This window comes from Mobula birostris, chromosome 16 (genome assembly GCF_030028105.1).
Source record: "Mobula birostris isolate sMobBir1 chromosome 16, sMobBir1.hap1, whole genome shotgun sequence".
In the NCBI taxonomy this organism is placed as follows: Eukaryota; Metazoa; Chordata; class Chondrichthyes; order Myliobatiformes; family Myliobatidae; genus Mobula; species Mobula birostris.
In genome coordinates, this window is record NC_092385.1 from 64,100,800 (window position 1) to 64,124,184 (window position 23,385).

The 23,385-nt window shown below is 44.1% G+C and overlaps 1 protein-coding gene across 4 annotated transcripts in view; it reads left to right on the forward strand.

The window, feature by feature from the left end:
• ift122 (intraflagellar transport 122 homolog (Chlamydomonas)) overlaps positions 1-23,385 on the forward strand; it is a 166,783-nt gene that overhangs the window by 106,281 nt on the left and 37,117 nt on the right. For all 4 annotated transcript variants that reach the window (XM_072280751.1, XM_072280753.1, XM_072280750.1 and 1 more), the window contains 3 exons: positions 8,544-8,710; positions 10,621-10,792; positions 12,329-12,431. In XM_072280751.1, the coding sequence (XP_072136852.1) occupies positions 8,544-8,710; positions 10,621-10,792; positions 12,329-12,431 (442 nt within the window). The remainder of the gene's footprint in view (positions 1-8,543; positions 8,711-10,620; positions 10,793-12,328; positions 12,432-23,385) is intronic.

Consider the following 23,385-nt stretch of genomic DNA (forward strand, 5'->3'; position numbering starts at 1 on the left):
TTCCTCTTAATATCTTGTATACCTCTATCGTGTCTCCTCTCATTCTCCTTCTCTCCAGAGAGTAAAGCCCTAGCTCCCTTAATCTCTGATCATAATGCACACTCTCTAAACCAGGCAGCATCCTGGTAAATCTCCTCTGTACCCTTTCCAATGCTTCCACATCCTTCCTATAGTGAGGCGACCAGAAGTGGACACAGTACTCCAAGTGTGGCCTAACCAGAGTTTTATAGAGCTGCATCATTACCTCGCGACTCTTAAACTCTGTCCCTCGACTTATGAAAGCTAACACCCCATAAGCTTTCTTAACTACCTTATCTACCTATATGGCAACTTTCAGGGATCTGTGGACATGTACCCTTAAGTTCATTATAGGCCCTTAAGCTCAAATTTCAGGCCACAAATTGTCATGTCATGGTGTCCTTGAGTTCCATAGCACAGAAGTGGGCCCTTCAACCCATCATGCAAACTTTTTCTACACGCTAATCTCATTTTCCCTCATCATTCCTAGTGTGTCGCACCAGACAGCTGTTGTTTGGTGCGTAGTGTCAGGATTGGTCTCCTTTGGATTAACCGGGTCACGATATGAATGTTCCTGACTCGACCCTTGTTTTTTACGAGGCTGAGTGGCTGGCTCAACACTCAACCTGGCATGGATGGAAAGCGTGCTCAAGGGGGTGGCCCGACTTGGATTTGAACTCGTGAGCCTTCACTCCGACGTCTGGCGCTGCTGCCACTGCGCCACCAGCCAGCCACATTTTCCCTCATGAGAACATTATCCTTCTCAGCCTTGTCTATTTAAATGTTTGGCTAAATACCTCATAAACAATGTAGTTGTATCTGTTTCCTCCACCTCCTTTAGCAATGCATTCCAGACATCAGCCACTCTCCCTGTTTTAAAAAAAGTTTAACCTTCAGATCGCTCTTAAAACTGCTTTGCACCTAAAACCAAAACATTTTTATATACCTTTGCATACCTTTCTCAGCCTTCTTCGCTCCAGTCCATCCAGCCTAGGTTATCAATTTCTCTGTCTATGGTGAAAGTCCTCCAATGCAGACAACATATAGGTGCATCTCCTCTGTACACTTTCCAATGCAATCATATCCTTTATAGTCATAGTCATACTTTATTAATCCCTGGGGAAATTGGTTTTTGTTACAGTTGCTCCATAAATAATAAATAGTAATAGAACCATAAATAGTTAAATAGTAATATCTAAATTATGCCAGTAAATTATGAAATAAGTCCAGGACCAGCCTATTGGCTCAGGATGTCTGACCCTCCAAGGGAGGAGTTGTAAAGTTTGATGGCCACAGGCAGGAATAACTTCCTATGACGCTCAGTGCTGCATCTCAGTGGAATGAGTCTCTGGCTGAATGTACTCCTGTGCCCACCCATTACATTATGTAGTGGATGGGAGACATTGACCAAGATGGCATGCAACTTAGACAGCATCCCCTTTTCAGACACTACCGTGAGAGAGTCCAGTTCCACCCCCACAACATCACTGGCTTTATGAATGAGTTTGTTGATTCTGTTGGTGTCTGCCACCCTCAGCCTGCTGCCCCAGCACACAACAGCAAACATGATAGCACTGGCCACCACAGACTTGTAGAACATCCTCAGCATCGTCCGGCAGATGTTAAAGGACCTCAGTCTCCTCAGGAAAGAGAGACGGCTCTGACCCTTCTTGTAGAAAGCCTCAGTGTTCTTTGACCAGTGCAGTTTATTGTCAATTCGTATCCCCAGGTATTTGTATCCTCCACCATGTCCACACTGACCCCCTGGATGGAAACAGGGGTCACTGGTACCTTAGCTCTCCTCAGGTCTACCACCAGCTCCTTAGTCTTTTTCACATTAAGTTGCAGATAATTCTGCTCACACCATGTGACAAAGTTTCCTACCGTAGCCCTGTACTCAGCCTCATCTCCCTTGCTGATGCATCCAACTATGGCAGAGTCATCAGAAAACTTCTGAAGATGACAAGACTCTGTGCAGTAGTTGAAGTCCGAGGTGTAAATGGTGAAGAGAAAGGGAGACAAGACAGTCCCCTATGGAGCCCCAGTGCTGCTGATCACTCTGTCAGACACACAGTGTTGCAAACACACGTACTGTGGTCTGCCAGTCAGGTAATCAAGAATCCATGATACCAGGGAAGCATCCACCTGCATCGCTGTCAGCTTCTCCCCCAGCAGAGCAGGGCAGATGGTGTTGAACGCACTGGAGAAGTCAAAAAAACATGACCCTCACAGTGCTCGCTGGCTTGTCCAGGTGGGCGTAGACACGGTTCAGCAGGAAGACGATGGTATCCTCAACTCCTAGTCGGGGCTGGTAGGCAAACTGCAGAGGATCTAAGTGTGGCCTGACCATAGGCTGGAGCAGTTCCAGAACAAGTCTCTCCAGGGTCTTCATGATGTGGGAGGTCAATGCCACCGGTCTGTAGTCATTGAGGCCGCTGGGGCACGGCGTCTTCAGCACAGGGACGAAGCAGGACATCTGGCACAATACAGGAACCCTCCAGAACCTCAGGCGAAGTTGAGTACATGTTGAATACATGGCGAAGTACTCCACATAGCTGAGGGGCACAGGCTTTGAGCACCGTGGTACTGACACCATCTGGTCCTGCAGCCTTGCTTGGGTTGAGACATTTCAGCTGCCTTCTCACCTGTAGAGCTGTGAAACCCACTGTGGTGGTTTCGTGCGGGGAAGGGGTATAGTCATGAGAGCAGGGTGGGGGACTGTGAGGAGGGGTAAGAGGGGAGAGTGGAATATGTGTTGGTTGGGGGCTGACAACAGATAGCTCATGTGTGGGATGGGCAGGGGCCACACTGTCAAGTCTGTTAAAGAACAGGTTAAGTTCATTGGCCCTGTCCATACTGCCTTCTGCTCCTCTGTTGCTAGTTTGCCGGAACCCAGTGATGGTCCTCATCCCCCTCTAGACCTCTCTCATGTTGTCCTGCTGGAGTTTCCACTCAAGCTTCCTCCTGTACTTGTCTTTAGCCTCCCTGACCCTGGCTTTCAGGTCCCTCTGTATTGCCCTCAGCTCCTTCCTATTTCCATCTCTAAACGCCCTCTTTTTAGCGTTCAGGATGTCCTTAATGTCCTTTGTCACCCATGGCTTGTTATTTGAATAACAAAGGACAGTTCTTGTCGGAACATTGCAGCCCACACAGAATTTGATGTAATCAGTGATGCACTCTGTGAGCCCATCAATATTCTCTCCATGTGGCTCACAGAGTGCCTTCCAGTCTGTCCCCTCAAAACAACCCTGGAGCGCCTCATAAGCCTCCTCCGACCATTTTCTCACTGTCCTCGAGGTTGCAGGTTTACTCTTCACCAGAGGCACGTAGCAGGGTTTTAGGTGCGCCAGGTTGTGATCTGACCTTCCCAGTGGGGGGAGGGGAGAGGAGCTGTATGCATCTTTAACGTTAGCATACATCAAATCCAGAGTCCCCTCCCCTCTGGTTGTACAGCTCACATACTACGTGAAGCTGGGCAGTGTTCTAGCCATGGTAACCTGGTTGAAGTCATCCGAGATGGTAATGAGGGCACTTGGGTGCTGGGTTTGTAATCTGGCTATGAAGGTGTAAATGATGTTACACGCCGATGTCGGGTTGGCAGAGGGAGGGATGTACACAACAACCACAATTGCATGCGAGATTTCCCTTGGCAAATAATATGGCCGGAGTCCAACAGCAAAAAGTTCAATATCCGGGCTACAGACCCGTTCCTTGATTGTAATATGCCCAGGATTGCACCATCTGTTATTCACCAGAACCGCCAGCCCCCCTCCTTTACGCTTACCACTCTCTGTGCAATTCCGGTCAGCTCGAACGGTCTGGAAGCCCTCAATGGAAACGCTTTGATCAGGTATGTCCTCGTGCAGCCACGTCTCAGTGAAGCACATGACACTGCTCTCCCGAAATGTTCTCTGACTCCTGGCAAGCGCAGTCAGTTCGTCCATTTTATTCCCCAGCAATCTCATGTTTCCCATGATAAGAGAGGGGAGACACGGCTTATAACTTCTCTCATCCAAAAGCCTCTGTTGTCTCGACCCCGTCCTCTTCCCTTGCCTTTTTGATCCCCCCTGCATCCTCTGCATGTTTTCCTCCAGATTTCAGCTGGTATGCCTGCTGCTCTGTTCGCTAAACCGGCGGGCATGAGCGTAATCAATTGGTCCCTGGAATACACTATGCGGCCATCCTGCTGCCCCGCTAACGAGACGTGTCCGAATGTAACTAATTCCAGCGCTAAAAAAACAAGTAAAACTCTCTCCACCAGCATGTTAGAGAGGCTGCAGCTTCAACGTGTTACTGTGAGGAAAAAAAAATACAACAAATAAGTAAGTTAAAAATTTAAAAGTAAGAAACTACTGAGCAACTGTAACTGGCTGCATGCACGACTGGCGCATGCGCACGTTTAGTTTGGCAAACAGAACTGCAAGCTATACAGGTTTCCCCCGCTATCCAAAAGTAGAACGTTCCTATGAAACCTTTCATATGCCGAAATGCTGTAAAGCGAAGAAGCAATTTATATGGGAAAAATTTTTGAACATTCCCAGAACCAAAAAATAAATAACCTACCAAATCATACCAGATAACATATATAACACTAAAATAACACTAATATATAGTACGAATGGTGGACACAGGCAAGTTCAACGTGCACACGATGTCTTTATTTCATTCACCACGATCAAAACGCTTAATTACGTCCAGTTTTAGGCTAAACGTAACACCCTTACGAGCTCTCTTAGGCTTTTCTGATACCTTAGGACACAGCTTGCTAACAGATGCACAAAATAAATCAAGATAAAGCACAGATGCTCACAGACACTGTTCAAAGCTATGACAGCTTGATGCTGACTGTAGTTCCCGGGGGAGGAGCTTGGCAGCGCGCTGCCTCTAACAGCTCGCTGCAAAGCAAACACTGAATGCTATTTTTGCTTTTCGCCTTTTTTCGTAAAAGTGAAAATCCTCTTCAGATTTCTTTCGGTTAGCGAAAACAGGTACTAATGTATGTCTTTCGTAAAAGCGAAGTGGCATAAAGCGAACTTTTGAAAAGCGGGTGATACCTGTACTTCATAGTCTGGCCTAATTAGTATTTTGTAAAGTTGCCAGCTAATGTTGCAACTTTTACGTTCTGTGCCCCAACCTATGATGGCAAGTGTGTGATATACCTTCTTCAACATATGTACCCACTTTCAGAGAACTATGGACCTCAGTCTGTTTGTTCCTCAGCATTCCTTAGTATCCCATTTCTTGCATGTCCAACCCCTATTTAACTTCTTAAAAAGTGTCATCTTGCGCCTGGTATTAAATTCCATCTTCCAATATTCCACCTAACTTCCTATCTGACCTGTATCCTACTATATCCTTCTATAGCCTTAGACAACCTTCCTCAGCTATCTCCTCCCTTGTTTTCATAACATTCTGGGACAGATCGCATCCAGCCTAACAAGTTTCACCCTTCTGCATTCCAGGAGATCTAACATCCACAGCATCTTGTTATGGACATGCTCCAGACTATCAATGTAGCCCTCTGTGTAGTTGTTATCCTCCTTTGTGAAGTATTCATTTAGGTTCTCACCCACATCCTTCAAGCGATGGCTACTCAGTCTTTCCCAGATACCTCATTATTCCTAATATATTTATTGAATAACTTGGGATCTCCTTAATCTTACCTGCCAAGGATATTTCATGCAATTGTATCTTATCATGAATGTGTAATTTATTCAGAAAATTATTGATGTAAGCTTCTAAAATGCCCTAAAAGCTCACTATTATCTACTGTGAAAGCAATTTGACAGCCCCTAACCACTACTTAACAACAGAAGAGGGATAAGAGCAGATGAACTACTCATCACTGTCCTTGGCAGTTAATTTGGACACAGCAAAGTTGCTTCGAGGCCCTTCCAAAGTGAATCTTGTGAGAGTACGTAGTAAAATTTGTGAATCTGGAGTAATACCAAGACTAGTCAAGCAAGAGCAAGATCCCGAGAGACATAGTCACAGACCAATCCCAGTTCACTGAGGAGTACAGAAGCATATTGCTAGGGGCAATATCAAATACACAAAAGATGGGTGTTTAACCTGATGAAGTTGTAGTACAGAACTATAAGCTTGCTGAACGACAAAAGCAGTTTACAGTACACAGTGTAACAATCACGCAACCAACAGTTTAGATGTACACTCCTGCCACATCTGGTCAAGAATGGTGATGAACATTTAAACAGCTAATGGAAGGTGAAGGCTGCAGTACTATGTTTAGTGATGTCTATGTGAAGCAAGTGAGTACAAAGATAAGGTTGAAGGATGTTTAGCTAGATGTGCTAAGTACTTTGTCCTGGATTCTGTTGAGAATGTTCAATGTTGAAGCATTCATCGAAGCATTTGGAGAATATTCTATCACACCTTGTCCTGATTTCCTTCTGAAATGCCCACCATTACAGAAGCAAACCTGCTGTTTTGATCTATTGCAAGAACGTTTGGCTCTAGAGCTCATGAGAGTCTTTGCCATGTAGACCAATGAGCTGAGGAAACAGTAACTGTCTTGACATTTCAATAAATTTGAAGTATAAGGGTCATACATCACACAAAGGAAGATTATTGTAGTTGTTGGAGGTTAATTATATCAGCCCCAGATAATCAAAGTTCATCAGAGTTGACTGTCTTTGGCTGCTTCATCAATGACCTTCCTGCAGAACAACTTTAAAGGAAGTAGGCTTGTGCTGGATTCATGGGTTCCAGGGATGGTGGTTGAGGCAGATCCATTAAGGACATTTAGATAGGCACATGGATGAAAGAAAAATGGAGGGCTATGTTGGAAGGAGAAGTTAGATTGACCTTGGAGTTGGTTAAGTGGTTGGCACAACATGGATACTGACGAGTCTGTACTGTGCTGTGTTTTATGTTTGAAAGATCATAATGAGGAAATTTACTAATGATAGTCCAATGTTCAGTTCTACTTGCATTTACTTAGCTAATGAAGCAGTTCATACACTCCTACAGAAAGAGCAGGACAATGTGGTAGGTAAAATCCATGACACAATTTCCAAGCAAAATTTATGTCCAATAAGAGTTCCTAATTCCAAAACCAGAGGTCATTGGTTTAGAGTGAGAGGGGAAAGATGTAAAAGGGACCTGAGGATCAACTTCTTCATGCATAAGGTGGTGAATATATGGAACAATTTGCCTAAACAAGTGGGTGAGGCAAGTACAATAGTATTTAGTTACATGGAGGGGTGGGGCTTGGAGGAATATGGGCAGGAAATCAAGACAGGTTATGGACTGTTGACATCCTGGGAATCACCATTGACTAGAAGCTCAAATAGACCAGCCACAAGAACAGATCAGAATTTGGATATCTTACACTGAGTCACAAGGCCTACCACATGTAGTGACATACCTTTCACTCGTCCAAATGACTACACCTCCGTTATCATCCAGGATAAAGCATCTTAGTTGATTAAAGTTCCAGTGACCATCCTAAACATTCATCCCTCCACTGATGACGGTGTCCCATCTACAGAATGCACTGCAGCTATTTACCAAGGTTACTTCGACAGCACCTTCCAAACTTGTGACATGAACATTTTATCATATTTAGAATCACAAAAATGTTTAGAGCAGAAATAGGTTCTATCAGTACACCTGACCATGATGCTATTAGGCCCATATTTTTCAACATCTTTTTTGCCTTAGTACCTGTATGAATATCTCTTAAACATTTAATTGTGCCATATAGCATTCCCCTCCATATGAAAAGCTTAACTCCTCATTTCATTCATAATATTGAAGAAGGCTATTCAGTCCATTGACGTAAACACGAGGAATTCTGCAGATGCTGAGAATTCAAGCAACACACATCAAAGTTGCTGGTGAACGCAGCAGGCCAAGCAGCATCTCTAGGAAGAGGTACAGTCGACGTTTCGGGCCGAGACCCTTCGTCAGGACTAACTTCAGAAGACTTCAGAAGAGTCTCGGCCCGAAACGTCGACTGTACCGCTTCCTAGAGATGCTGCCTGGCCTGCTGCGTTCACCAGCAACTTTGATGTGTGTTGCTTCAGTCCATTGAGTTGAGTTTCCTTCATTTTCTTGCAATTAAATCCTTGAACCAACAGCTTTATAGAAGTACCTTCAGAGGGACTGTGGCAGATCAAAGTAACATCTTCTCAAGGGTATTTAGGACCAACTTTGCCAGTGATATTCACATGCTGAAAATTCCATAAATAAGAATAGCCTGGCTTTTACTGTATATTACTGGTGTACTATGGCTGAAGTGTGTACTGTTTCTTTAGTTGTCTTAATTGCAGGCTAACTGTCCTTGCCTAAATTATTCATAACCCGACAAGTGCTTAAAAGAAAATACATGTCTTTGTGACAAACCTGTTAAAGAACGCCTGATTAAAATTATGTAGAAAAAGAATTAGACCGGACTAAATTGAGTTAATAAGATGCTGAATACACGTTGATGTTTATTTTATAATGTCATAGCTGAAAACCAGAGGAGCTGGTAATCATGCATTTTATGATGACTTCCTCAGGATTTCCTTGGCTCAGGCGATCCCAAGGACACTAAGATGTTGATTACAAAACAAGCAGACTGGGCCAGAAACCTCAATGAGCCAAAAGCAGCAGCAGAGATGTATCTCTCTGCTGGAGAACATCTGAAAGCAATTGAGATCATCGGGGACCATGGATGGGTTGATATGTAAGTCTGTAACATGAAAAGAATTGCTGTTCGTAGGCCTGAGGAAAACGAACAAAAGATCACACACACAACATTTGGGACGCCACGGCAGATTAGTGGTTAGCGCGTTGCTATTACAGCTGGGAGCATTCTGAGGCTGTCTGTAAGAGTTCATATGTTCTCCTTGTGACCGGATGGCTTACCATCATGTGCTCCAGTTTTCTCCATGTTCCAAAGAAGTACTGGTTAGTATATTAATTGGTCATGGTAAATTGTCTTGTGATTAGACTAGGGTTAAATAGGTGGTTTGTTTGGCGGTGCAGCTTGCTGTGCCAGAGGGGGCTGTTCCACACTGTATCTCTAAATAAAAATATATAAGTAAATAAAACACTACAGCACAGTATTGGCCCTTCACCCTACAGTATTTAACCTACTCTAAGATTAATTTGACCCTTCCCTCTTACATAGCCTTACATTTTTCTATCACTGATGTGCCTATCTAAGAGTTTCTTAAATGTCCCTGATGTATCCACCTCCACCAAACCCCGTGGTAGCACATTCTACACACTCATTAATCTGTGTTTTTAAAAAAGAACAACCTACTTCTGACATCTGTGCTATAATTTCCTCCACTCACATTAAATTATGTCCCTTATATTAGTCATTTCCACCCTGAGGAAAAAGTCACTCCTCATCCTCCTATGCTCCAAAGAGAGAAACCCTAGTTCACTCAACCACTCTAATCCAGGCAGCATCCTGGTAAATCTTTTCTGCACCCTAACCTTGCTTCCACATCCTTGCTATAACGAGATGTCCAGAACTGAACACAGCATTCCAAGTGTGGTCTAATCAGAGTTTTATAGAGCTTCAACATTACCTCATGGCTCTTGAACTCAATCCCCCAGCTAACGAAGACCAACACACTTTACGTCGTCTTATCCCTATCAACTTGTGCACCAACTCTGAGGGATCTGTGGCATGGACCTCGAGATCCCTCTGTTCCTCCACACTGCTAAGAAAACTGCTATTAACCCTGTACTCTGCCTTCAAATTTGACCTTCTAAAATGAATCATGTCACACTTTTCCAGATTGAACTCCATCTGCCACTTCTCAGACCAGCTATACATCCTGTCAATGTTCCATTGTAACCTACGACAACCTTTTCAACTATCCACACCACCAACCTTTGTGTCATCTGCAAGCTTGTTAACCCACCCTTCCACCTTCTCATCCAAGTCATTTATAAAAATTTTAAAGAGCTGGGTCCCACAGCACATTCCTGTGGAACATCATGATCACTAACCTCCAGGCAGAACATGCACTATCTAATAAGCTAGCTATATTGCTATCATTTTACATGTGCTAATTTTCTGCTGGAGTAGGATTCATTGCTACATAATGCTCTGGCAAAATATTGATTAATGACTACCTAAATATGCTGCAGTATTCTAATATTCTTTTATTAGTTTTCATTGTGCAGTCATGCACGTGGTTTATAATGCTTTCTTTGAGTTTCTTATTGTGTTATGATCAAGCAGTGTCAGAAAAAGACTGAAAGTAACATTTAATCTAAACTGCTTAGTTTTCTCTTAGTTTCATTGAAATCCAGTGTTGTTGATTAGCCAGCTCTATTGCCCTCTGTTTAAACATGTAGAGTCATCACATAGGTTCACATTGCATATTTTTATCATCATTGCTATTTTCCAACCTTCCATTGCTGGTAGTGTGCGCTATATCCTGCCACCCAATTCTTCAGTTTGATAACCTCCTGAGCCAACGATTATACATCTGATAGGTGTGTGCTATCAGCAAAGAGACATGGACGAAGCAATAATGCTTCAGAGATGTACAGGGGTAACCAAATTATGAGGAAGTACTTCTCTCAGTTAATGGCAAAGCACTGGCTTACAGAACTGTTTGTATTATACAGGTTAATTGATGTAGCTCGTAAGCTAGACAAGGCTGAACGGGAACCCCTATCAAGGTGTGCTTATTTTTTAAAGAAGCTGCAGCATCCTGGATATGCTGCAGAGACGTACATGAAGATGGGAGACCTGGAGGCTCAGGTTCTACTGCATGTGGAAACCAGGCATTGGGAAGAGGTGAGAAAGTTTGCCAGCAGAAACAATTAAATGAACAATATGTACAATACATTTTACAATCCCTGTGTACAGAATTCTCACCATGGTCTAAGTTTGTTTGACAGTGAAAGATGTCACAGTGTGATATAGAATGGTCCTCAGGCCTTGCTGACTTTTACGCACACTAATCTCATTTTATCCTCCTATCAGCATTGCTGGGTTCTACAGCTTACGGACAGCTTACAGAAGCCAATTAACCATATGTCCCTGAGATGTGGGGGTAAACTGGAGCACCCCAGGGAGAATGTGCATGCTCCGTACAAACAACATCCAGTGTCAGGATCAGATCCCTGTCATGGCAGTTGATACAGCAGCTCTACAGATGGAGCGTTTGCTGCCTGGAGGTTGGTCACCAGTGGTGTTCTACAGGGATCTGTTCTGGGACCCCTGCTCTGAGATTTTTATAAGTGACTTGGATGAGGTGGTTTAGTCAGTTTACTGATGACACAAAGGCCTGATGCTGTTGTTGATAGTGTAGATGGTTGTTGGAGGTTACAATGGGCATTGACAGGATGCAAAGCTGGGCTGAGAAGTGGTAGATGGAGTTCACTCTGGAAAAGTGTGAAGATGAGCTCTGAAGGTCAAACTTGAAGGCAAAATACAAGGTTAGTGACAGAATTCTTAGCAGTGTGGAGGAACAGAGGGATCTTGGGCATAGATAAAGTGGATAGCCAGAGACACTTTTCCCAGAGCGGAAATGGCTAAAACGAGAGGGCGTAATTTTAAGGTGATTGAAGGAAAATATGGGGGGGAATGTCAGAGGTAAGTTGTTTTACACAGAGTGGTGGGTGCTTGGAATGTCCTGTCAGGGTTGGTGGTAGAGGCAGATAAATTAGGAGCCCTTGGATAGGCAACAAATAGATGAGTATGTGGAAGGTGAGAAGATTGATCTTTCTGTAGGTTAAAACGTTGGTACACCAAAGGGTCTATACTGTGACGTATTTTTCTATGCACTATCCGTATTGCTCTGCCATGCAAGATGTTAAATATTTGAGAATATCTAATTTTAAAAGATGCAAAAAATGTCAAAGTGTGAACAGTTATTTCAAATTCATATCCATACGATATTGATCTGAATCTGTCAACAACTGAAATATCACACACATGCCACAGGGTGGCATTTGAGTTTCAGAAACAGATTTGCTCTGAGCATGGATACTGTGACATTGTGAAAGGAGTTCACGAAGATTTACTCTGTTCAGTGTGTCTAGTAAAGATCATAGAAGTTCTTTGAACAAGTTACGAAGTCTCTATAGACCACAGACTTCCCCAAAGCAATGCTCCCTTACTAACAGAATTTACCAATCTTGAATATTCCAATTCGACAATTGATGTCAGTTTTATTCTTTCTTCTGTAGTCCATTTACGCAACTGGCGTGTTCTGGATGGACAGCTGCTGTTAGGCTTTCCAATATATACTGTTGAGACACTGAGTATATTGCTCAATGAAGGATTTTTTTTTTTTCTGTTCTCATGATTTGTTCTTCTACTATCCAGGCTTTCTCCTTGGTAGAAAAACATCCAGAATTCAAAGACCTTGTGTACGTGCCTTATGCGCAATGGCTGGCAGAAAACGATCAGTTTGAAGAAGCCCAGAAAGGTAAGATCATCATTGGCCAGGATGAAATTGGTGCACATTCTGAGATTCATCACGGTCAGATAATAGAAGAACTCAGTTATGTTCATCTTATGAATAAGATGGGATGGCACACTGGTGTAGCAATTAAATTCCGCTACCACACAGCTCCAGAGAATTGGGCTCACTCCTGACCTAGGGCATAGTGGTTAGTGCAATGCTATTACAGCTTTGGGCGTCAGAGTTCAGAGTTCAATCCCAGCAACGTCTAAGGAATTTGTACGTACTCCCTGTGAAAGATGTGCCATTTATTCGGTTAATTGGTCATTGTAAATTGTCACATGATTAAGCTGGGGTTAAATCGGGGGTTGCTGGGTGACACGGCTCAAAGGGCAGGAAGGGCCTATTCCATGCTGTATCTCTAAATAAAATAAAAAAATATATGTTAGACATGTATAAAGTGTGCACATTGCTTGTGATTGTTCATTCTCTCCGGATGCTCAAGTTTCCTTCTATTTTCCAGAGGTGTGCTGGTAGGCTAATTAGCTGAACTAAACTTCCTCTTAGATTAATAATGAACAGAATTTTTATTTAGAATTGCGGCCCAGTAAAAGGCCCTTCTGGTCCATGAGCTCATGCTGTCCAATTACACCCATGTGACTAATTTACCTATAAATACTGTATGTTAGTAGAATGTGGGGGGGAAAAACCGGAGAACCCAGAGGAAACCCACACAATCATGGGGAAAAATTAGAAACTCCTTACAGACGGCACTGGGATTTAAGCTCATGTTACTGACACTGTAATTGCATTATACTATCGCTACACTGCCCTGTTACCCCCTAGAGAGGATTTGATGGACATACATGAGAGAACAAGTTGCAGGAATGGGGGGGGGGGGGGGGAGTGAGATAGATGTTTCCAAGGGGCCACTGGCCTCCTCCTATGTTGTGTATATTGTTACGTACCCCGTAACTGGGTTGCCAAACAAGCAGAAATGGACCACTTAGTTGGAGTCTGGATTACTGGAACTAAGAATGTTTTATTAAAGAAATAAGTAACACAGTACTCTAATCGTAAGGATATAAATGCAACAGGTTAGCAGTGGTAAAACACACATGTACACAGAACTAGGATAATAGGAATCAATCAAGCTCTATCGCAGTCTAGGGGTAAAATGATCAGTCTCAAGTGACGCAGAGTTCAGTTTAGTTCAGTTCGCAGTAATTGCTGTCGTGCCTTTGGGGAGAGAGAGAGAGAGAGCGAGCGAATGATGATATTCAAATCGGATTCAAACAGACCTTCTGAAATTCCTCTCAGTTAGCTTTCAGGCAAGCCCTTTGTAATGTCTTCCGAGGTCACCGACTGTGACCCCTCCGTTCCGGATACGATCGTTCTTCTGCGGTGAACCCGGCACCCAGGCAAGGGCGGACACACACACCAGGTTCCCGCCGTTCGTACCTTTTCACCCTGTGCATCAATGGTCAGTCCCGCGACCGGACCTCTAAATTCCCACCAACTTGTGGGGGCACACTGCACTTCCAGGGTCTCGTTATCTTGTGGTGTGTCGCTTGCCTTAGCGAACCTGTTCCTTTTATCCCCCTGCTGGGGTATCGCCTGTCCATCAAACTTCAGACAGTTCAGGTTCAAAGCAACCGGTCTGACAATACTCGGAACTGTGTCTCTTTTCGTTAATCTCTCTCCTCTCTCATTAACATTTGGAATGTTTCTCTCTTTGTCTCTCTTATCAGCATCAATCTTCTGATAACCTGGTCTTTTGTCACACCCCTATCCTTCAAAGGATTTTTACCGGGGTAAAAATTATAGGCATGAATACACTATTAGATACACACAAATGTACATGTTCATCAGCTATTTGGCTAATACAGAGAACTTTAAATTGTCAACACCTTGACAGATCAACAATCACATTTTCCGTTCCTTTTATATGTGTTATTTTAATAATCCTCTATGACCAGGCTTCAACTTAGCAAACTTCATAGTGACCAAAAACACTAATGAGTTGTGATCAGTGTAACTTCTCAGTGGTTTTCGTCCCGGACACAGATAACAAGGGTCATCCCACACCAACTTAGCATTCTTTGGCAAGGGCTTAGTAAGAGGGTGGGTAATATCCGCAAAGTTTTTTTTTTGCAAAACTTCCGATAGTACCCCACCATCTCCAAGAACCTTCTCAGGGGTCTCTTGTCTGTCGGGGTGGGGACTTCAGAGATAGCCCGCACCTTAGCTTGCATTGGAGCCAGCTGCCCCTGTCCTACCACAAATCCCATATAAGTGACCTTCGAGTGGCGGAATTCACTTTCTGCGAGGTTCACTGTCAGGCTGGCTTCAAACAGCCGTTTAAACAGTGCCACACTGTGCTCCTCCCACGTGTCACTCCAGACCACTACATCGCCAATATACGCTACTGCGTTCTTTAGCCCTTTTGTCACTGAATTAATCATCCTATAGGGGTGTTGCTCACCAGGCTGACCTGATGTGACAACAACACCATGTCCCGGCTCTTTGCATCGCCTCGGGACATCCGGACATACGTGTGCGTGCCGTTTAATTAGCTTTGGCGGCAGCTGGCTTTGTTCGGGGGTTAAGTGAGAGAACTCATCAGCAAAGTTGGTCAACACAGTAGACTTCTCCCATCTGGTCAGCACCACACTTACCTTTTCAAAGTGGGTCCTCCCCTTATCAGGTGGCACCCTAGCCTTATTAATTTTCGCGATAACACCGACTAGGTTTGTTCGCCTATCGTGGCAAGCTGTTAGCATATCAAAAGCCTCTAACTGTGTTAACTCATGTCTACAATAGTCAATAACATCCTTCCTTCTCTGTGGCCAGTAAAACTCTTTCATGATTCTACCAACTGTTTTCCTCCCCCCAAAATATCCACCGAGGGATATCTTGTGGGCCAGGTTAAGAATATCATCCCCATAAATTTTTGGCACCACCCCCCATTCCTCATCTGCAGGCCCGGTACTTGGTCTCCATTTCTTCCTTAGTACTCCCTCCTCCACACAATAGCCCATTGGCTCCCTTTTTAATTCTGCTTCGGAGAGAGCTGTCTCCGTCAAAACCATCAGCTCCTCATCTCGCTCCTGTGCCTGTACACATTCCTTCCTTGCTAATGATAAATCTACCTTAATTTCCGTTTCACTACGCTGCTCCTCACTTTCTAACCCCTTCTGATACAAGGCTGGTAAAAATGTCTCTGTCAATTCTATCATTACTTCGGCAGCCTTTTCGGACACACGCCGAGTCACTGCGCAAACGGGATAAACCTGTGAGTCCATGGGCAGGGCCTCGATGCTGGCAGGCTGGTTTGTCAATCTTACTGCTGGGTACACCTCTCTGCCGGCGAGGTCATTACCAAGTAAGACCTCCACGTCTTCCATCGGTAGTTCGGGCCTCACCCCAATCGTGACCGGTCCAGAGACCAAGTCGCTTTTTAGGTGTATCTGGTGCAAAGGTACTGCTTCAGTCCCTTTTCCAATGCCTTTTTATCACCCTGACCTCCCCAGTCTGGGTCTCTGAACTAAAGTCTAACACACTCTTTAATATCAATGACTGACAAGCTCCAGTGTCTCTCCAGATCCGTACTGGAACTGGGTTTAACCCCTCCTTCACCGACACCAATCCGGCCGAGATAAACTTCTCGCGCCCTTCCTGAACTTTATCAGACCTCTTCTCTCCTAGCGGTTTGCTTACCAGCTCAATACAGCCAGTCGGAACTGCCGTTTTCCCTTTTCCCATCTCCTTCTTTGGGGCAAAGCATCTGGACGCAAAGTGTCCGACTTTCTCACAATTATATCATACAACCCCAGGAGACTTCCTACCAAACTGTTCCCGGTCTACCTTATCCTTCTCATTAGTCCCCAGCTTACTTTCTGACTTTTTTGGCGGACTCTCCCTGCCCTCTTGACTACCCTTCTGGTAGCCTTTACTCAGGGCAAACTTCGTTTTATGTGTCAACGCGTACTCATCCGCTAACTTAGAAGTTGCGGCTAAAGTGTCTGCCTCTTTCTCATCTAGGTAGGGTCTCATACCTTCAGGGACACAACCTTTAAACTGCTCAATCAGGATGAGCTGTAGCAATCTGTCATAATCCCCATTGACCCCTTTTGAGGCGCACCAACGCTCACAATATGTCTGCAGCTCACGGGCAAACTCTAAATACGTGCTTCCTCGCATTCCGGAACCTCTGCCGGTATGCCTCCGGGACCAACTCATAAATCCTGAGTATGGCCTCTTTCACCACCTCATACCTCTGGGCATCTTCTGCGGACAAAGCCGAGTAAGCTTGTTGGGCTTTTCCTTTAAGTACACTCTGAAGCAAAACAGCCCACTTATCCCTCGGCCAGTCCTGACTTGCAGCAACTTTTTCAAAATGGAGAAAGTACCGATCAACATCGGTCTCGTCAAATAGGGGAACCAGCCTAACCTCCTGGGTCCCCTGAACCCTCCACCTTGGTTCGGCATGGGCCCCTGCGCTGCCGTCATCTTTAACCTCTCCAGCTCAAATTCCCTTTCCCTCTGTTTCTCCAACTGCCTCTCTTCTCGCTCCAACTGCCTCTCTCTTTCTTGCTGTTCTAACTGTTTCTCTTCGTTTTCTAGCTGCCTTACCCGGAATTCGTGCTCGAGTCTCAATTTTTCCATCTGCACCTGTACTGCGTCTCCACCAGGTTTTCCAATAGATATCACCTCCAGCTCCCCTTGGGGAAACACACCTTTAGACACATAATGCTCTATGATAGCTCTGTGCATCTCCTCTCTCCTCATGGTCGACCTCCCCTTAAAAAGATTCAACCATTTGGCCACAGCTGCCAATTCTGCTTTCCTGGCATCCTCTAATGCCTCCAAGGTCAGCACCTTTAGAAATTCTTCAATCTCCATTTCTGCTGTTTGCCTTTTCTTTCTTTCAGGAATTTTAACCCAATCAATTTACCCTGTCCCAAATTTAGCGTTCAAAATCCCGGACGAGAACCCCACTTATGTTACGTACCCCGTAACTGGGTTGCCAAACCAGCAGAAATGGACCACTTAGTTGGAGTCTGGATTACTGGAACTAGGTTTTATTAAAGAAATAAGTAACACAGTACTCTAATCGTAAGGATATAAATGCAACAGGTTAGCAATGGTAAAACACACATGTACACAGAACTAGGATAAAAGGAATCAATCAAGCTGTATCGCAGTCTAGGGGTAAAGTGATCAGTCTCAAGTGACGCAGAGTTCAGTTTAGTTCAGTTCGCAATAATTGCTGTTGTGCCGTTGGGGAGAGAGAGAGAGAGAGCGAATGATGATATTCAAATCGGATTCAAACAGACCTTTTGATATTCCTCACAGTTAGCTTTCGGGCAAGCCCTTTGTAATGTCTTCTGAGGTCACCGACTGTGACCCCTCCATTCCGGATACGATCGTTCTTCTGCGGTGAACCCGGCACCCAGGCAAGGGTGGACACACACACACCAGGTTCCCGCCGATCGTACCTTTTCACCCTGTGTGTCTATGATCAGTCCCGTGACCAGACCTCTAGACTCCCACCAACTTGTGGGGGCACACTGCACTTCCAGGGTCTCGTTATCTTGTGGTGTGTCGCTTGCCTTAGCGAACCTGTTCCTTTTATCCCCCTGCTGGGGTCCATCAAACTTCAAACAGTTCAGGTTCAAAGCAACTGGTCTGACAATACTCGGAACTGTGTCTCTTTTTGTTAATCTCTCTCCTCTCTCATTAACATTTGGAATGTTTCTCTCTTTGTCTCTCTTATCAGCATCAATCTTCTGATAATTTGGTCTTTTGTCACAATATATAACAAAGTAACAGCTTGCAGACATCCCACCCTGCAAAAACTCATTTCAGAGAGGTAGCACCATCAATTTGCAGGAGACTCCTGGAACTTCCGGGACAAGTGGGATGTCTGCAATAGAGTAGCTCCTTAGCAGCTAGCCAGTAGTTTAAATAACGTTAGCTATGCTAATGAACGAACGACACCTGTTAAACTCACCTCAATGTGTCTTTTACAGTCTTAACCCACCATGGGCAATAGAAAAGTCACTGTTGCAAACAGTGCAGTGAGCAACACTGTCATTATTTTGACTCCTATTAGGCAGGGGTACACTTTACAGTAGTCTGGGGTGAAGTAGGCTTTATATATTTTTTTTGGAACACTCTGCCATGGCGCGCTCCTTCTCTCCCGCACGTACTCTCTCGCGCTCCCTCGCTCTCAAAAAAATTGATTTCTGGGATATTGTATATAATTTTCAGGCATCAGGGAGCCACTATTAATATGTGGGAGACTCCCAGAACTTCCGGGAGAGGTGGGATGTCTGAGCTTGGGTGCACATTCAGCAATTTTTCTGAGAAAGTCTGCAAAAATGTGTTACTTCCCATGAGGAACAGGAACTAATGGCATGTGAAATTTAGAAGAAAGCAGCACAGATATTGGAAAAACAAAAACACAAGACGTTGGAAATACTCAGCAGGTCAGGCCACATCTGTGGAAAGAGAAATTGTTAACATTTAAGGGTGAAGACGCATCATCAGAATTGGGAAGGAGACAGAGAAAGCTTGTTAAGCTGGAAGGGGGATGCGTCTGATGATAAAGTTAGCATGACTATGGCAATGAAAATATCTCCATACAAGGGACACAAGTTGAAGATTTTCTGTCTAAGGGAATGGCTAATTACTCAGGTGTTCATTATAGATGGTGAAGTAGACAGGAGAGTCTGAGAAAGAAAATGAGCCAGTAGGAAAGTAAAATCAACAGAATTGACAGTGTTGCTCACTGCACTGTTTGCAACAGTGACTTTTCTATTGCCCATGGTGGGTTAAGAACATAAGAAATAGGAGCAGGAGTAGACCATCCAGCCCATCGAGCCTGCCCCACCATTCAATAAGGTCATGGCTGATCTGTCCATAAACTCAGCTATTTAGTGAAGAAGCCTCAACTGCTTCCCTGGGCAGAGAATTCCACAGATTCACCACTCTCTGGGAAAAACATTTTCTCTTCATCTCTGTCCTAAATCTTCTCCCCTGAATCTTGAGGCAATGTCTCCTAGTTCTATTCTCACCTACCAATGGAAACCACTTTTATCTTATCTATCCCTTTGAAAATTTTGTATGTTTCTATAAGATCCCTTCTCATTCTTCTGAATTCCAGAGAGTATAGTCCCAGGCGACTCAGTCTCTCCTCATAGGTGTTAACCCCTTCATCTCTGGAATCAACCTGGTGAACCTGCCTCCAAAGCCAATAAATCCTTCCTTAAGTATTGAGACCAGAACTGCACACAGTACTCCAGGTGTGGTCTCACCAGTACCTTGTACAGTTGCAGCATGACCTCCCTGCTCTTGAATTCAATCCCTCTAGCAATGAAGGCCAACATTCCGTTTGCTTTCTTAATAACCTGTTGTATCTGCAAGCCAACTTTTTGCGATTCATGAGCAAGCACTCCCAAGTCCCTCTGCACAACAGCATGCTGCAGTCTTTCACCATTTAAATAATAATTTACTCTTCTATTATTCCTTCCAAAGAGGAGGATCTCGCATTTACCAACATTGTATTCCATCTGCCAGACCTTGGCCCACTCACTTAACCTATCTATATCCCTCCGCAGACTCTCCACATCCTCTGTACAATTTGCTTTTCCACTCAGTTTAGTGTCATCAGCAAATTTTGCTATGCTACACTCAGTCCCCTCTTCCAAATCGTCAATGTAAATGGTAAACAGCTGCAGGCCCAGCACCGACCCCTGCGGCACCCCACTCGCCACAGACTGTCAACTGGAGAAACACCCATTTATACCAATTCTCTGCACAAACACAAGGAAATCTGCAGATGCTGGAATTTCAAGCAACACACACAAAAGTTGCTGGTGAACACAGCAGGCCAGCCAGCATCTCTAGGAAGAGATACGGTTGATGTTTTGGGCCAAGACCCTTCGTCAGGACTAACTGAAAGAAGAGCTAGTAAGAGATTTGAGAGGGGGAGGGGGAGATCCAAAATGATAGGAGGAAGAGGGATGAAACCAAGAGCTGGACAGTTGATTGGCAAAAGGGATATGAGCCTTTTGATGTGAGGGACAGGGTCTGCTGCATTCACCAGCAACTTTTATGTGTGTTGCTTATACCAACTCTGTTATTCCTCTTCATCCTTCTGTACCTAGTCGGTAACCCACACTTCAGAATTGATCACTTTCTGCCGGGCTTCAGAGAACCAGATTTTTGGTCTCTGGCCACTAAGCACCGAACACTGTTAAATATTCGTCGGTTGCAATGTACATTCCACAGTTAAAATAAGTTCTTCTTGCGACACAGCTGGAAGTTTCAAGCCGAAAGACACATTTGTTGACCGAAGAGCATTAGCAACTTTAAATACCTCAGTGTTATCATTTCAGAGAACCTGTTGTGGGTATAATTACGGGCCATTTCAGTTTTTTTTTTAAATGGCCAACCACTTGGGAGCGGAGGAGCTGAAGACAGTCAGTCAGCTAGTGTCATATAAAAGAAGTTTAGTCTAGCAAAGCGGCCGTTGACAGAGCTGAGAAGGAGAGGAATCGTGGGATACTTCATTTTTTTTTTAAATCGGCCTACCAATTGGGAGTGGAGGAGCTGAAGACAGTCGGTCAGCTAGCACTCTATAAAAGTCTAGCAAAGCGGCCATTGTCGGAGTGGACTGAGTCAGAGTGGGACAGCTTTGGCTCAACAGGCTTCGGCGTAAACAGGCAGAGGCGATGGTAGGTTCCAAATTTCAGTCCTGGGTATGACTCTAAACTGCAACTGGTAATGAGGCTCTGATTGGGGACTTTCAGAGCTTTGGGGAAAGTGGAGTTACCCCTTAGTCATTCATTGCTCCCAGGGCCGCTCTGATCTGGAACGGTAGCACCTGCAAGGGTTCCTGCTTAGGATACGAGCGAAGGCCAACAGTGGATCAGGGAGGTTCAGTAACTGAACTTATGACAGAGAAGGCGGATGAGCTATGACCTCAAATGTCAATGGCTATAGTATAGGCGGATGAACATTTGGGAAGAGAAATGGCGATTTCTTTAGTTCGCCCAATGGTAGACAATAGCAAACTACCGTTGCTATTTGCTAGGAAAACCATGGTCAAACTCACAAAATGTATCACACAACAACAGCGTCAGGACGATCTTCAAGACAACTCTGAAGATGCTTCGCTGGGTAGGGTTGATTCTGGCCAGCAGGGGATCCCTGACCGTCATCAAGCTACTGGTCATAAAATTCAGGTAACACAAAAGAAAATTATTGCCACTTGGAATGTAAGAACCCTGTATCAAGCAGGAAGATTGGACAATGTGATAAATGAAATGGAAAGACTAAAGATTAACATCATGGGAATTAGCGAAGTTCATTGGATAGGTGCTGGAACATGTCAGATTAGAAATAAAACACCAGTTCATTCTTGTGGAACATCCTATACTAATGGATTAGAAATTCTAATGGATGAAAACATGGCAAAAAGTGTTTTAGGACATTGGGCAAAATTGGAAAGAGTGCTCCTTGTTAGATTCCGAGGACAACCATTTGATTTAGCAATTGTACAGGTATATGCACCAACAACAGATGGAACAAATGAAGATGTAGATAAATTCTATGAAGAGCTTGAACAAGCGAAGAATGGATGCAAATCTCAAGATACTCTTATTGTCACGGGAGATCTAAATGCTAAAGTAGGACAAGGTGCTGATGGAAATACCATAGGAAAATTTGGACTAGGGGAAAGAAATGAGAGGTGAGAAATGGGTGGAATGGTGCAAGATGAATAACCAGGTCATTATGAATACCTACTTTAAAAACCATCCAAGACACTTGTGGACCTGGAAAAGTCCAGGTGATAACACTAGAAATCAAATTGACTTTAGTACTATAAACCAAAGATTTAGAAACTCAGTGACTCAATGCAAAACATATCCAGGTGCAGACTGTAATAGTGACCATGACCCAGTAGTATGTCATGTAAAAGTAAAACTTAAAAAACTAAAGAAGCAAAAACCTGAACAATCCCTTGACTACTTGCAATTAATTAAAGAAGAAAACTCAACAAAAATTTACAATTGAAGTAAGGAATAGATTTCAAAGTCTAGAAATATACTTTATAATTTATACTTTATTGTGGCCAAACAATTGGTACTAGAACATACAATCATCACAGTGATATTTGATTCTGAGCTTCACACTCCCTGGATTACAAATATTAAATTTTAAAAATAGTTAAAATTAGTAATTATTGAAAATTTAAATTATAAATCATAAATAGAAAATAGAAAAATGGGAAGTAAGGTAGTGCAAAAAAAACCGAGAGGCAGGTCCGGATATTTGGAGGGTACGGCCCAGATGCAGGTCAGGATCCGTTCAACAGCCTTATCACAGTTGGAAAGAAGCTGTTCCCAAATCTGACTGTACGAGTCTTCAAGCTCCTGAACCTTCTCCCAGAGGGAAGAGGGATGAAAAGTGTGTTGGCTGGGTGGGTCGTGTCCTTGATTATCCTGGCAGCACTGCTCCACCAGCGTGCGGTGTAAAGTGAGTCCACGGACGGAAAATTGGTTTGTGTGATGTGCTGTGCCATGTTCACGATCTTCTGCAGCTTCTTTTGGTCTTGGACAGGACAACTTCCATACCAGGTTGTGATGCACCCTAGAAGAATGCTTTCTGCGGTGCATCTCTAAAAATTAGTGAGGGTTTTAGGGTCAGGCCAAATTTCTTCAGTTTTCTCAGGAAGTAAAGGCGCTGGTGAGCCTTCTTTGCAGTGAACTCTGCTTGGTTGGACCAAGTTAGGTCATTTGTGATATTGACCCCGAGGAACTTAAAGATTTGACCTGTTCCACTTGCGCACCACCGATGTAAATTGGGTCGTGCGGTCCGCTACTCCTTCTGAAGTCAACAACCAATTCCTTCGTCTTGCTGACGTTGAGGGATAGGTTATTGTCTTTGCACCATGCCACCAGGTTCT